Source organism: Mastomys coucha, unplaced genomic scaffold, assembly GCF_008632895.1.
Source record: "Mastomys coucha isolate ucsf_1 unplaced genomic scaffold, UCSF_Mcou_1 pScaffold6, whole genome shotgun sequence".
Classification (NCBI taxonomy): domain Eukaryota; kingdom Metazoa; phylum Chordata; class Mammalia; order Rodentia; family Muridae; genus Mastomys; species Mastomys coucha.
In genome coordinates, this window is record NW_022196912.1 from 101,568,243 (window position 1) to 101,582,634 (window position 14,392).

The 14,392-nt window shown below is 49.9% G+C and overlaps 1 protein-coding gene across 3 annotated transcripts in view; it reads left to right on the forward strand.

Annotated features, from left to right (window-relative positions):
* The window catches only part of Esrrb (estrogen related receptor beta), a 168,147-nt gene extending 157,294 nt beyond the window's left edge, over positions 1 to 10,853 (forward strand). For all 3 annotated transcript variants that reach the window (XM_031356916.1, XM_031356917.1, XM_031356915.1), the window contains 2 exons: positions 3,556 to 3,825; positions 8,020 to 10,853. In XM_031356916.1, coding sequence (XP_031212776.1) covers positions 3,556 to 3,825; positions 8,020 to 8,264 — 515 coding nt within the window. In that variant the 3' untranslated portion in view covers positions 8,265 to 10,853. The remainder of the gene's footprint in view (positions 1 to 3,555; positions 3,826 to 8,019) is intronic.
* The last annotated feature ends 3,539 nt before the right edge of the window (positions 10,854 to 14,392 follow it).

Consider the following 14,392-nt stretch of genomic DNA (forward strand, 5'->3'; position numbering starts at 1 on the left):
TTTTCGAGACAGGGTTTCTCTGTGTTGCCTTGGCTGTCTTGGAACTCACTCTGTAGACCAGGCTGGCCTTGAACTCAGAAATCTGCCTGCCTCTGCCTCCCAGGTGCTGGGGTTAAAGGCGTGCACCACCACTGCCCAGCGTGTTTCTTTTCTCAACTACTGGAAAGCATTAAAATGGTCCCGAGTAGAGCCGTCACACACTTGCTGCTGCCTGGTGGCTAGCAGGCGGCATGCGTACTGGGGTTTTTCCAGGACCTCTCAGATAGTGGAGAGGAGGAAGGGACTCCGTCCCAGGGGTGAGCCCCGCTGTTCGGACCTTGAACCCAGCTGGCCCAGTGGTAGGAGAGTAAGCCTTCTGAGTGCTCTCTCCCATGGCAGCCTAGACATTTTCAGGTGGCTGCTGTCCCCCACCCCCACGCCCTAGGGCACTCCTTCCTCTTACAGGGGATCTAATAATGGGGTCTCTAAGCAAATGTTTTAGGTTGTATTCCTGCTATCTCAGGGTCAGGCTGTGGCTTCTGACTGTCCTCCGCTGTGACTGCTTATGAGGCTGGGTGGGTAGGAAGGCAAGCTTAGGGCCCAGGAGCATATCTATACCTCTGTGGAGTTTCCCTTCAGAGCTCAGTCAGCCCCCAGGTTGCTTTGCGCAGGAATTCCTGGGCTGTCCTTAGCATCCTATGGGTTGGATATCCTCAGAACCTTCCAGTCTGAAGTTCTTCTTCATCTTTTTCTTTCTTTTTAAAAATTTATTTATTTATTTATTTATTTATTTATGGTGGGTTTTTCGAGACAGGGTATCTCTGTGTATCTCTCCCTGGCTGTCCTGGAACCTACTCTATAAACCAAGGTGGCCTCGAACTGAGAGATTCACTTAGCCTCTGCCTTCCAATGTTGGGATTAAAGGTGTGGGTCACCCTGTTGGTTGGTGACATGTAGTGACATGTGACATTGTCACCATGGTAAGCTTTGGAGGCTGGGAGTTGTGGTTTGAGCAAGCCATCGGTTTTGCATAGGCCATGCCCTAAGGGATGAGCCTCACCAGCCTCGGCTCCCATGCCCAGAGCCTGGCCATGCCCCAATCCCAGCATGTCTGCTGCCTTCCAGCTCATTTGTCTGTTCCCTTCACCCTGTGTGTCTCCTCCTCCCTCCCCGGTCCTTCTGCCCTGAGACTACCCCTCCCTGCACCGTCCACGTCTTCCCCACCTACACCCTCCCACGCTGGCTGATTGGTATCTGTTAATTAATGTCACCCAAAGCTTCTCCTACTCATGGACCCGATAAGGGAAATTGGATGTCCATTTCTATCTATCTTTTATTACCTCCAGCTTCCTGCCCCACCCCCACCCCCACCCCCAGCAGCCACATACCTTCTGTAGTACTACCGGGAATGTGAGCAGATACACAGTTTAACCCCTGTGTTCCGTCCTGCACCCCCCCAACCCCCACTCCTAAGAAGGCACAGTCACCAAAGCTCCCACTAGTTGGTGAGTACACTCCTGCTCTGTGATTGGTCACCCATGGAGTCTGGCAGCTAGGAGGTGATCCAAGACAAAGGTTGTAGAAACAGGTCCAGGGCCTATAATGGTTGGACTCAGAAAATGGAGGCAAGATAATTGGCTTTCAGCCTCAGGTACCCCCAAGAGGGAAGGGACTTTACCCTAGTGGGTAACAAAGAGCCCTAGAGGCCATCCAGAAACTGGGCAAGTCCAAAGAGGAAAAGGAAGTAATAATGACTGCGGGTAAGGATAGTGGCAGCTTCCTCCATCATCCTTGGCAGAGGGATGCTGGCCTACTGTGTGCCAGAAGTGGTATGAGGTCTTCACACATGCCTTTCATCCTCATGACAGCCCCCCCCCCATTTCACAAGCAATGACTAGGTGGGGCTAAGTCCTATGCTAGCAAATTCCTTCACTGGCAGGAGTTACCCAGAAACAAATCCCTTGATTTCAAAATCCACACGGCACATTGTGTGCACATTGTGCGCAATCTTCCTTTTTCCTGAGCCCTTCCATACCCTGGGAGTTGAGTTCAGAGCTAAGCAAGCACTCAACAACTGACCTATGTTCTCAGCCCTGTTTTGTTTGTTTTGCTTGAGACAAAGTCTGGCTTTGAACTCCAGATCCTCCTCCCAAGTACTGGGATTGTAGGCATATGTCCTTCATGTCCAGCTGTCTCCTTCTCTCAATAAGTGCCAAGAATTTGACTGATTTGCTGCCTGTTTCTGGGTGAACCCTCCTGAGAAGTTGCTACCTCCTGTTCAGTGGTTATGGTGGTTGAAATTAGCAAACTTCTCTGTTGGCTTCTCATAAATCAGGCTGTTCAGTGACTTTGCCTAAACCAAGTCCAATCTGAGCGTGCCACTCTCATCTGGTAGACACAGATCTTCGTGTCTCTCTCATCAACCACTCTGAAGCACACTCAGAACACATCAACACTCTGAACACACAAGCTCTTGTGCCCGCTTGTGTGTTCATTCTAATGACAAAGAGGTCCAGGTTTGCAGAAGTTACATGCCCTTATTAAGGTCCACCCACAGCTTGTACTTAGGCAGTCGGGGTCAAGCCCAGGCAATCTTTCATAGCATACTGGAAAAAGCAGTGTCATGATTCTAGAGCCCTCTGTCTAAGTTAGGGTCTCTATTGCTGTGACAAAACACCACAACTAAAAGGCAAGTTGAGGGGGAAGGGATCAGGACAGAGCTCAAGTGTGGGGCAGAAATCTGGAGGCAGAGCTGATACAGAGGTCATGGAGGGATACTGCTTACTGGCTTGCTCCTAGTGGCTTGCTCAGTCTGCCTTCTTAATAGAACCCAGGACCACCTGCCCAGGGATGGCACCCCCCCCATGGGCTGGGCGCTTCCCCATCAGTCACTAATTGACAAAAAGCTTTACAGCTGGATCCTCTACTGAGGCTACTTCCTCTCTGATGATTCTACCTTGTCTCAAACTGATACACTAAACCAGCCAGCATACCCTCTTAACCCCCACTTCCCCTCCCTGGAGGGAGGAGGTATCGTTTGTGAGTACTAGTGTCCCGAGCACAGCTGAGTGACAACAGTCCAGGCAGCTAGAGTGCTCACAGGCTGTCTTTGAAGCCTTGCCCTCCCAGCAGCCTCTGCCCAGGCCATGGGTAACTAAAGCCTCCTTCCTGGCTAGAAGGATCTGGTATTAAAGCAGAGAGCTTCCCTGGAGCTTGCAGAGGGTTGGAGACACCCATCTTGCCACCCCCAAATCCTGCTATTAATTCAGCAGCTCCTTCAATTACAAACACACCTAATTAATCTGTGTTGTCTCTCCACACTGCGAAAGACCTAGAACCAATGAGCATAATGATAATAACTGTCAACATTGACTCAGCTCTTATTATGTAAGTCTTTTCCGTGAATCCCGGTATGACTCATTGACTAAGGAGATAGCAACAAGCACCACAGAGCTCCCCCGCCTCCAGCTGGGTCTGGGGATGAAAGGACACAGCCCACTCTTGAGGCTGCCCTCCAGCAAGTGCCAAGGAAGCCCTGGGACCACTTCTGATCCTTGGCTTCTTTCTGTTCTGCAGGCTTCCCCAGTCTGACACTCGGGGACCAGATGAGCCTGCTGCAGAGTGCCTGGATGGAGATCCTCATCCTAGGCATCGTGTACCGCTCGCTTCCTTACGATGACAAGCTGGCATATGCGGAGGACTATATCATGGATGAGGAGCACTCTCGCCTGGTAGGGCTGCTGGAGCTTTACAGAGCCATCCTGCAGCTGGTACGCAGGTACAAGAAGCTCAAGGTAGAGAAGGAAGAGTTTATGATCCTCAAGGCCCTGGCGCTCGCCAACTCAGGTAATGGTGGCACGTGACTCTCAGAGGGCTTCAGGGGTTCTGTGGGAGCCTAACAAGCACAGCTCAGGCTGTGGGCAGGGCTGAATTACGGATCAGGTAACACACTGCATTAGTTACTTTTCTCCACCCGTGATGGAAAAGCAACTTAGAGAAGAAAGGGTTTAATTTTGGCTTAGGATTCCTGAGGGATAGAGTACAGTACAGGAGCAGGGAGTGAAGGGTCGGTGTGGCAGCCGGAAGTGGAGATAGCGCTTCATTCACACACTGGGAGCAGAGGGAGCGAACCGGAAGTGGAATGAGGTTATAACCCTCAAAGCTGGTCCTCCAGCAAGGCTACGCTTTCTGAAGGTTCCACATCTTCTCCATACACCACCAGCAGGGGATCAAACGTTCAAGTCCACGTGCCTATGAGGACAGCGCTCATTTAGGCCACTACACCCTGCAAGGGTGGCCTGGAGTTCAAAGGACAGATACGGAGGCCAGCACTGGTTTTGTATCTCCTAGGACTTTTACTTGCACAGATACCAAAGGACATAGATTATTGCTAAGGGCTAGGTCTGTGTCTACCGCTCGAATGATTTGCTTCACTCTGAGCCTAGGTGACCATAAGCAGTGCCTGTCCCACAGTTTATTTATATATAGTTACGTTAACTACATAAGTAACACACAGTAATGAGTGCTCAGCTTGCTAAACTGGCTAGGACATTATGTACATAACTCTTATTATAATGCCATTTTACAGATATGGACATTGAGGCTGGGAAAGTTGTAAATTTGTTCAGGGTAACACTGTTTAAAGATGTCAGAGTTAGGCATAGGCCTTTAATCCTAGCACTAAACAGGCTGAGAGGCAGGAGGATCTCTGAGTTTTAAGCCAGCCTGGTATACACAGTGAGGTCCAGGCCAGGCAAGGCTACATAGTGGGATCCCATCTTAAAATACATATGAAAAAAACGTAAAATGAAACAAAAAAAAGTCAGAATTAGGATCCAAGCCACAATCATGTAGTTCTCAGAGAACAACGGCTCATGGCCAATCTTGGAATCTTCCCATCAGATTACCCAGATGCAACACATCTAACTTCTCATGGGATGGTTTAACTTAGTATTCAAAGGGTTGTAGATTATTCATTCTTTCCTGATCCTCTGTCCTACCTGAGGTACTCTGGGTGTTGGGGAAAGAGACATCCAGGGTCTTTACGTGCGTGGGAGAAGCACTAGAAAGGTACACACATAATTGTAATCATGCTGCAGGGGCACTATGTGGCAGAGTTCTTGATCTAGCCAGGGCCATGTGGACCTGAGTTCAAATCCTGTCTCTGGCCAAACAGTGGTGGTGAGTGTCTTTTAATCCCAATACTTGGGAGGCAGAGGCAGGCAGATCTCTGAGTTTGAGGCCGGCCAGCCTCAAACTACAGGATGAGTTCCAGGACAACCAGGGCTACACAGAGAAACCTTGTCTCAAAAAAGCAAACAAACAAACAAAAAAGAAAACAAAACAAAACAAAATCCTATATCTGAGGCTGAAGAGCTGGCTCAGCAATTAAGAGCACCGGCTACTCTTGCAGAGGACCAGAGTTTAGTTCCCAGCACCCACACACTTTCCAGCACTCACAAACTTCTAATTCCAGCTCCAAAGGATCCAACAACCCTCTTCTGGCATTCAGTGGCACTGCACACACATGGTGCATATACATACTCGCAGACAGACAGACAGACACACACTCCCTCACACTAACAGCATGACCTTGGTTGGCTCTGTCCTTGAGTAGGAGGTATTTCCAGGTCCACCTTCAAGCACCTGTGAGTATTAAAGATCAACTGCGGATAATGTAGCCCAGTGCCTGGCCTAGAAGAGAGCTCAGTAAATATTGATTATTGTCACTGCTGTTATAATGTCAGGAGAAATGGTGTTCCCAGCACACAATGAGGGAGAGATGGCTCCCAGGTGGAGACACACGCACAGGCAGACTGTTTCATTGTTCGTGCCAGACATTCCCTGAAAGTCTCTTATCCCAGGAACTCCCATCCTTAGCAACTTGGCTTTGCTGCTGTTAGCTCCCCAGAAATGCCCTTGGGTGCCTTTCCTGAGGTCATCAATCCCCAGTCAGGCATTGTCAGCGATGGAGGCTTCACACAGCACAGCAGTCTGCCTTGGCCGTCTGTGTGGGTTCAGGTCTTGGCATTGTATTGTTCCTTTTGGCTTACCTGCCTCTTCCTTCTGAAACCCCCTTCCCCTTTCTCTCCCTTCTCCCCTTCCATAAATCATTAACCCTAAACCCCTGCCTTAGGCTCTGCTCCTAACGACCTAACCTAAGACATGTTGTTGTGTTTCCTTTTTTGCTGTAGCTCTGTAAACAAACGGCACATGGGATTCTGTGTGGCCTCCCTGCCCCTCCCCATCCTCAGCACACTTTCCACTCTGCGTGTTAGGTGATTTGCTGCAGTTAGTAAGCCAATGAGGAGTGACACCTCTTCGGTTTTTGAGACAGTTTCATCAGTCTGTTGCCCAGGCTGGCCTGGGACTGACGGTATATCCCAGGTTGACCTGAATGAAACTCATGGAAATCCTCCTGCATCAGCCTTCCAAGTATTGTAATTATAGGTGTTTACCACCCTCTCATGGCAGTGGCCCTCGCCTGCAACCAGAGACTCCTTACTCCTGTCTGATTTCTAAAACTCAGTACCTCAGGTCCAGGAAGGGAGATCTGGGTGCACATGACCCAGATCCGAGACAGAACAGTGACCCAGGAGCCTACAGAGCGTAGCATATTGGATGGAGAAGGGATGTCTAGGAGACCAATCCGGCTCCTGGCAGCAGGACAAGGGCCCCTCGTGGCTAAGTGGATGGGGTGGCTCAGGTACCTGGCAGAAGAGCAAAGCTCATCAGAGGCTGACCCGGGGCCTTGAGACCTTGAGACCCTTGAGAGTGTGCCAGCTGTCACTCACCTGCATCCCAGCCATCTCTGGGGCTCTCTGACAGCAGAAAAAAAAAATTCATAGCCATTGATTTTGTAATTAACAGTTTATCAATGCCATCGATACAGACTTGCTGATGGATTGCAAAGAAATTGATCTTGCAATGTTATTTTATTTCATTTTTGGTTGAAAGCACCTGCCAATTGTAGCTCCTTGGGGAGGGTGACAGGATGGAAAATGGGGTCAGAGGTGCTTGGGGCCCAGCCCTGTAGGGATTCTGGAAAGTACAGGCTGGGAGGAGACCCAGGGGCATGCCGAGCAACACTATGGCCAGCCAGCAGTGTAGCTGCCTCGGCAGTTTGGTTCAGGCGTGCACTAGGCTGGTCCACTCCTTCAAGGAATGCAGAAGATTGGCTCAGCTCCCTCTGTCCACACCGCAGGCTTTGGGGCTCCAGTTCATGAGGGCAGCATAGGACATTAAAAAGGTGTCTGGGTAGTTTTCCACAGGACTGGGAGACTCCCTTTGTTTTGCTCAGACACAGCTGTATCCCAGTGCTTCAGATGGCCGAGTTCATGGGCTGTAAGCATTCCAAGCCAATGGTGCTGAGGATCAGACCCAGGCAAGGCCTCGAGTATGCTAGGCAAGCACCTGTCCCTGAGCTATATTCCCACTGGCTCCCTCTGTCACCACACCCCTCTACTCCCCTCACCCCCAAACACCTAGACATTGACTTCTGCCCCTTCGTGTCTGTTCTGTAGCCAGAGTTGTAAGGTCGGTGGCTGTACCGCATGTGGGTGGTACCCATGGCCCAGCATCATCATGAAGACATGATGGTGTCAGCAGTGACAGTGATGAGGCTCCTATGACCCAGGTGCTTAATTGTTCTAAATCCTTAACTGTGTAACCCTCTTGACCCTATGAGGTAGGTATGGCTAGGAAAATGGCGGACAGAGAAGTTATAATTTACCTAAAGTCTCCCAGAACCTGAAAGTGAGGGATATAGGACTCTAACACTGTAACACTGCCAGCCAGGTTCCAGAGTCCCCTGAACACCTCTCGGCCATCCAATAGGTCTGCCCACGTTCATGGGCAGTGCCCTCCTGGTGGTCTCACTGTGAGGTCTGAGCTCAGTTCCTCATTCTACACTAAATATAGTCAGCGTTTGCAGAGGGCAGACAGGCTGCCTGCTGGTCTGTTGCCCACTCCAGAAATGGCCTTCCGTGCCGGGGATGGCAGCCAGCCCCTGCTGACTCTGACCCTCTCCTGTGTCTACAGATTCGATGTACATCGAGAACCTGGAGGCTGTGCAGAAGCTTCAGGACATGCTGCACGAGGCGCTGCAGGACTATGAGCTGAGCCAGCGCCACGAGGAGCCACGGAGGGCCGGCAAGCTGCTGCTGACGCTGCCCCTGCTGCGGCAGACCGCGGCCAAAGCCGTGCAACACTTCTACAGTGTGAAACTGCAGGGCAAGGTGCCCATGCATAAACTCTTCCTGGAGATGCTGGAGGCCAAGGTGTGATGACCCAGCACACAGACAGACGGACACGATCCATGTGGAGAACCTCCACAGCCACCAGCCTCGACTGTTTCACACCTTCATCGATCGGGGCTCTGAGCTGTCCCAGAAGAAGGGGGTTTCTTGCTTCCTGGCCATGTGCGGACTCCTGGAGGCAGCAGATGGGGAGACGGGGACGGGAGGGTGGGGGCGGGGGGCTCATCTGTCACCCGCATTTTCTTTGGTATTTTTTTTTTCCCTTCTCCATGGGCAGTGCTAAGGCTTGGGCCGGGGCTGGCTTCCCTTAGGGCTGGAGACCACCCGAGGCAGCATCCTCTTCCTACAAGGGACCCATTTCTGGACCTCTCCCTATTGAGGACCTGGATGGGCAGTGCTTAGTGCCCAGGACCCAAGAGACTTAGATAGGGTGCTCTTGAAGGTGTTGGTGTCACTGAGGGCAGGCCCTTGGGGCAGGAGGTCTCTGTGGCCTCTCCTGAGGCTCTGTTCCTCCTCCGTCTATCTGGGCTCCCTCCACTTTCCCCTTTTTTCTTGTCCCAGGACCCAGTTCTCAGTGGATGCGCTAGAGTAGCCACATCCCCACCCTCCCAAGAAGCCCCTCCCCTGCTTCCTGCCCCTACCTCAGCCAGCTGAGGTAATTCCAGGGCATGTACCTGGGAACTCACTGGCTCAGAAAAGAGTTGGGTCCAGTACCCACGGCTCCTTGCCTGTTGTTTCTCCTTCTTCTCTTGGGCATGGCCAGTCTAGAAACCTACAGAGAGTTCAGGACCTGGCCCCAGCAGAGGGCACTTGATTAGTAGATCAAGGAGCCTTGAGACTCTCACTCAAGGTCAGCAGCCTAGGTTGGGGTGTAGGATATTGTGAGAGACCCAGCGGTAGAGGGGAAGTGTCATTGCACCCTGGAAAGAGGAAGGAGTTCTAAAGGTCCCCCTCAGCCCCACCCTTATCTCTTAAAAGGCAAGGCTTTGTGCTGTAGGAGGGCAGCCTCCTGGCATTTGCACCAGGAATGTTTGATGCAGCCCTCCTAGGTCAATTTCTAACAAGACCCTGCAGTCTGGTTGTTGTATCCGGTGGTCCATCAACCCACCCAGTCCTAATAAACCCCTCAGCCCTAGGCACATGAACATGGCTCTCCTCTGTTTCACCCACCCAAAGGGCGGTCCTTGAGCTCACACTGATGTTCATGGGTTGGTAGGATGTCCTAAAGATGAAGCAGTTCATTCTGGAAAATGGACATGCCACTTTTCTAATAGATCCTCCAGGCTTTGCCTACTATGACCCCTTTCTGGAGTGCAAGGGTCCCGACCTCTTTCAGGCATTCTGGCACCTGGGCCTGCCTCCCTGGTGACACCTCTAGAAGCTGCTGGGACTCCGGATTGGAGGCTGGTCACTTCACATAGTTAATGCCCTTTTGCCCACAAGGGATTCATGCCTCTGTGTGGGCTCTCCTTATCCCTGATCCAAGGTAGATACCACTTTCGTGTTTAAACTGGGGTAACTCTTAGGAGCTGGGTTTCCCTATCCTGGCTTCTGAAAACTCCCCTCAACCACACTGTGTGCCCAGAATTGTGGAAAAGGGGGTGTCACCTAAAATTCCACCTAGTTCTCAGAACTTCCTCTGGGCCTCTGAACCACACCAGCAAGGGTTGGACAAACACCCACAGCTGCCTGAGTGGACACTGCCTTGAAGCAGCAGCAGTTAAGTGGACAGCCTCGGCTCCTTGGTCTAGTAATGCCAGTACCCCGTATGGGACACTTCTCGCCAGAGGTGGCTGTTCACCTGCTGAAGAGAATGGACTAGTGACAGATGAGTGCCCTGTGGGAAAGCTGGGTGCCCTGGGCACTTGGAGTTAGAGGGTAGAGCCCACTTGTTCAAAGACTAGCTAGATGAGAGACCTCTGCGAGGCCAGGGGGCTCAAAACAGGGAAAAGCGATAGACTTCCCACCTCCCCCAGTCAGAGCAAAAACCCAGGCTATCTTCCTTATCCATTTCTGGAACCGATGGAGAGGAGACCTCTCTTCGCAATTGTGTATTCAGATAAAGATTATTTCAACCCAGAAATAAAACATAGCCAACCTTGTAGAAGGAGGTGCTGGCTGGGGTTTCTTTCCCTTGTCCCCTAACCTTTCTGAAGATTCTGGATGGTTTTGGCATGTCTCCCAGTTTTTGCATCCATAAACAGATGACTTCCCAGGGACATGGCTTGAGAGATAAGAGGCTCTCATTTGGGGAGAGCAGGTTCAGAGCCTATACTATCTGTGCCTGGTCCTTTCCTCCAGACTCGACTACCCATGGGAAATGGGTGGCAAGAAGGATGACAGACAGGCGACAAGGAGACAGGAGGGCCCAGAGTCCAAGCCCATGGAACAGCACCAAAGAGAAGCACTATGTGGAGAGATTGATTTATTTTCTGATAATGTCGTGGCTGGAATGACTTTAAGATGTATATATTTTTTAACCGGCAGTCCTTCGCGCTGTCTCACCTCCCTGTATGTACATGTCCTCCCATGGCCCTCATGTAAACCACATGCCCTGGGATTATCCCATCCAGTCCCATGTATCTGAAATCTAATAAATAAGGAAAGGTCTGCTGAGTCGTTCACAAGTTGTCTATCGGAGTGCACTGTCCTCTGGACAGCATGGCCCCTTGGGATTCACGTTGATAATGGGAGAGGTCAGGGAGAAAGCGCCTGTGCCTGAGAGGCCTTGTGGGTACAGGTTGCATGGATATTGTAAATGTGAGCAGGACTTACCCAGCATGCAAGAGGCCCTGGGTTTAATCCCTAGCATCTCAAAGCATGAGAATGAGTGTGACTTGGGACATCTGATGGAGGTCAGGGAGGCCCTGCTGCTGCTGGTGGTGCTGCTCGCCCTAAGCGTCCCTCTCCATGAGTGCCTGAGACAGTGGGACATCACCCACCTGAGCACGGCAGCTGCCTAGGCTGCTTCAAGTCACTCCACGTTTCCAGGTTCTTGATGTCTTGCTTGATGCATTGAAGTTCCCCCAAACTGTAAAGTCACAAGGAACGTCACTCGAAAGCAAGGTGATAGTACCGAGCAGATATGCTGCTTTGCAGCAGGCTCCTTGAGTTACAAGAACCCAGAGTCAGGCTTGGATTATTTAAGACTTAGCTCACTGCTCATATGCCCACAGTGCGTCTGATTTTAATCACATGCATATCCATAGGTATACCATGGTAAATCAGTTTTATGCATTCAAAACTGGTTCAGACTGGGTCGGTGCTCTGCCTCTAGTCTCCAGATGTGTTCTGGGACATGTTTGAGTGGGACCTGATCACAAAAGAGCAGTCACTAAGGGGCTGCTAGGGAAGGGTCAGTCACCTTTCTCCATTGTTTGAAGTAGGGTATATATATATACATATATATATATATATGTATATACATATATGCATGTATATACATATATACACACACATGTACATATGTGTATATATATATATATGTATTGAATATTATATATGTGTGTGTGTGTGTATCTGCAGCCTGATGCTAGGTACATTTTTGGGAGAGGGGTGTAAGGATAGCCTGAACTAAGCAAGAGTCCGAGGCTGCTACAACCTCACTCTGCTTGCCTGCCAAGACCAGGAGAACCCAGAAGGATTATAGCAGGATGCCTTTTGTTACAAGCAAAGGACATTCCATCTCAAATTGACTTGTGGGGAATTATTCCCACAGTGGAAGGGAGGGTGTGTGTGTGTGTGTGTGTGTGTGTGTGTGTGTGTGTTTATGGAGTAGGACACCGTCATCAGACTGGGTTTGATTCAGAATTGCAAAGTCAATATAATCCTAGTTTGATTTTTAAAAATCTAGTAAAAAGGAAGTTTATTAGATTGGCTCTCATGATACAGTCGTTGTCATTAATGGCTGTCTCAGAGAGACCGAGAACAGTGTAGTTTTGTGTCCATGAAACTGGGTGCCTCATCTGTCTCAACCTTGAGTAGCTTTTCTGACTCAGTTCAATCCTCTTCTGTCTGCTTCATCTTTAAACTAACTTCTTTCATGGGAGCAAGAGACTGTTAGGGTTTTTTGTTATTGATGTTGGGCTTTTTCCCCCCATACCCTGGGAGCAGGATGGAGAGAATCTCTCATCGCAAATGTGGCAAATGCCTGGGTCTCATCCTCAATCCCAGTGTTTTGAGGTTTTTTTCCTGGAGGACTCATTAGTCATCTAGGGCTGAGTAAATAAATCCCATTCAAGAAACATCATTACTGCTAAGCAACTGGAAAGGAGTGGGCTGGAAACTCATAAGCAGACCACAGACCCCACCTCTGTGGACAGCTCCGAGTCTGGCCAGCTTTTAGTAAACTATGAAAGCCACCAACATAGGGTCCCCATCACAGTCTGTTCTCTAATCTCAGCACACTGGAATGCACACAGCAGCTATCCATGCTTCCTACTTAACGTGTGTGTGTGTGTGTGTGTGTGTGTGTGTGTATACATGTATGTGTTCATGGGTGGGTGTGTCGAGTGCGTGTCAATCATAACACAGCAAGTGAATTGGAAGGAAAGGCTGCTATCTGTTAAGGTGGGAGGATGTGATGGAAGGTTGGGGCCAGACGAACTGATGTGAAGTTTAAGATGTTATTGCTTGTCTAGGGAGACACCATCAGGGCAAAGAGTGGCGTTCCAGCTAACCAGAAAATGCTATGAGCTTCCTCAGTAACAGGCTCAGTATGGAAGCCTTTGCCTGGGCGGGTTCCTTCCCCAACACTCAGCCTCCACTGTATACACAGGCAGGCTCTCTCTGCCAATGCCGCCTTCTGCAGTGTTAAAGTTGCTGGTTATCAGACTGAAAACACTATATGAAAAGTTCCCAAAAGAAGCAGTTTCCAAGATTTATATAACCTTTATTATGTTGCATTGTTATGATTATTGTATTCATTAGTACTACTTGCTTATTTCCTATTGTGCCTAAGTTGAGCTTTATCATAGATGTGTGTGTGTGTGGTTTGTGGGTGTGTGGGTGTGTGGGTGTGGGAGTGGGAGTGTGTGTGGGGGTGTGTGTGTGGGGGGGTGTGGGTGTAGGAAAAGCAGTATGCCCTGAGGTACAAGTCTGCATTGGATCCGAGGTTTCTGAGGTAAACCCTGCTTTGTGGAGCAGTAAGGAATCTGGGACCACCTTGCATATTGTTATTACCAGCATGATAAATAGCTCCGAAGGAATCTTCTAGCAAAGAGCCTTCCTGGAAAGTCTGAGCTGAGATCCAGGAATGCCCCTGCCCAGGGGTCTCAGGGACAATCTGAGAACCAGCAGCCTCACTGGACCCTATTTATTTTTTATAATTAGCTTTTGTTCTCTTTAATTTAAAAAATGTTTATTTTCATTTTATTTTTTGAGACAAGGTCTCTCTACAGAGTCCTATGTGTTCTGGAACTCACCCTATAGACTGAGCTGGCCATGAACTCAGAGATCTGCCTGCCTCTGCCTTCTGAGTGGTGGGATTAAAGGCCCAGCTTCATTTTTATTTTATTTTTTAGTGTGTGTGTGTGTGTGTGTGTGTGTGTGTGTGTGCATGCATGTAAAGATCAGAGGACAACTGGAGTCACTGCTCTCCTTCCAGCATTACATGGTGTACTGGCTGGTTTTGTGTGCCAACTTGACACAGGCTGGAGTTATCACAGAGAAGAGAGTTTCAGTTGGGGAAGTGCCTCCATGAGATCCAGCTGTGGGGCATTTTCTCAATTGCCCCTTGTGGGTGGTGCCATCCCTGGGCTGGAAGTCTTGGGTTCTATAAGAGAGCAGGCTGAGCAAGCCAGGAGAAGCAAGCCAGTAAGGAACATCTCTCCATGGCCTCTGCATCAGCTCCTGCTTCTTGACCTGCTCGAGTTCCAGTCCTGACTTCCTCTGGTGATCAACAGCCATGTGGAAGTAAGCCAAATAAACCCTTTCCTCCCCAACTTGCTTCTTGGTCATGATGTTTGTGCAGGAATAGAAACCCTGACTAAGACACATGGTTGTAGGGATTGAATTCAGATCATTCATTCAGCTTTCACCATTGGGTGGCAAGTGCCTCTGTCCACTGAACCATCTAGCTGATTGGTGGCCGAGGATAAGACAGGAGGAGAGAGCACATACTGTAGGAGTCCTGGCTTTGTCAGCCTTGAGGCTGT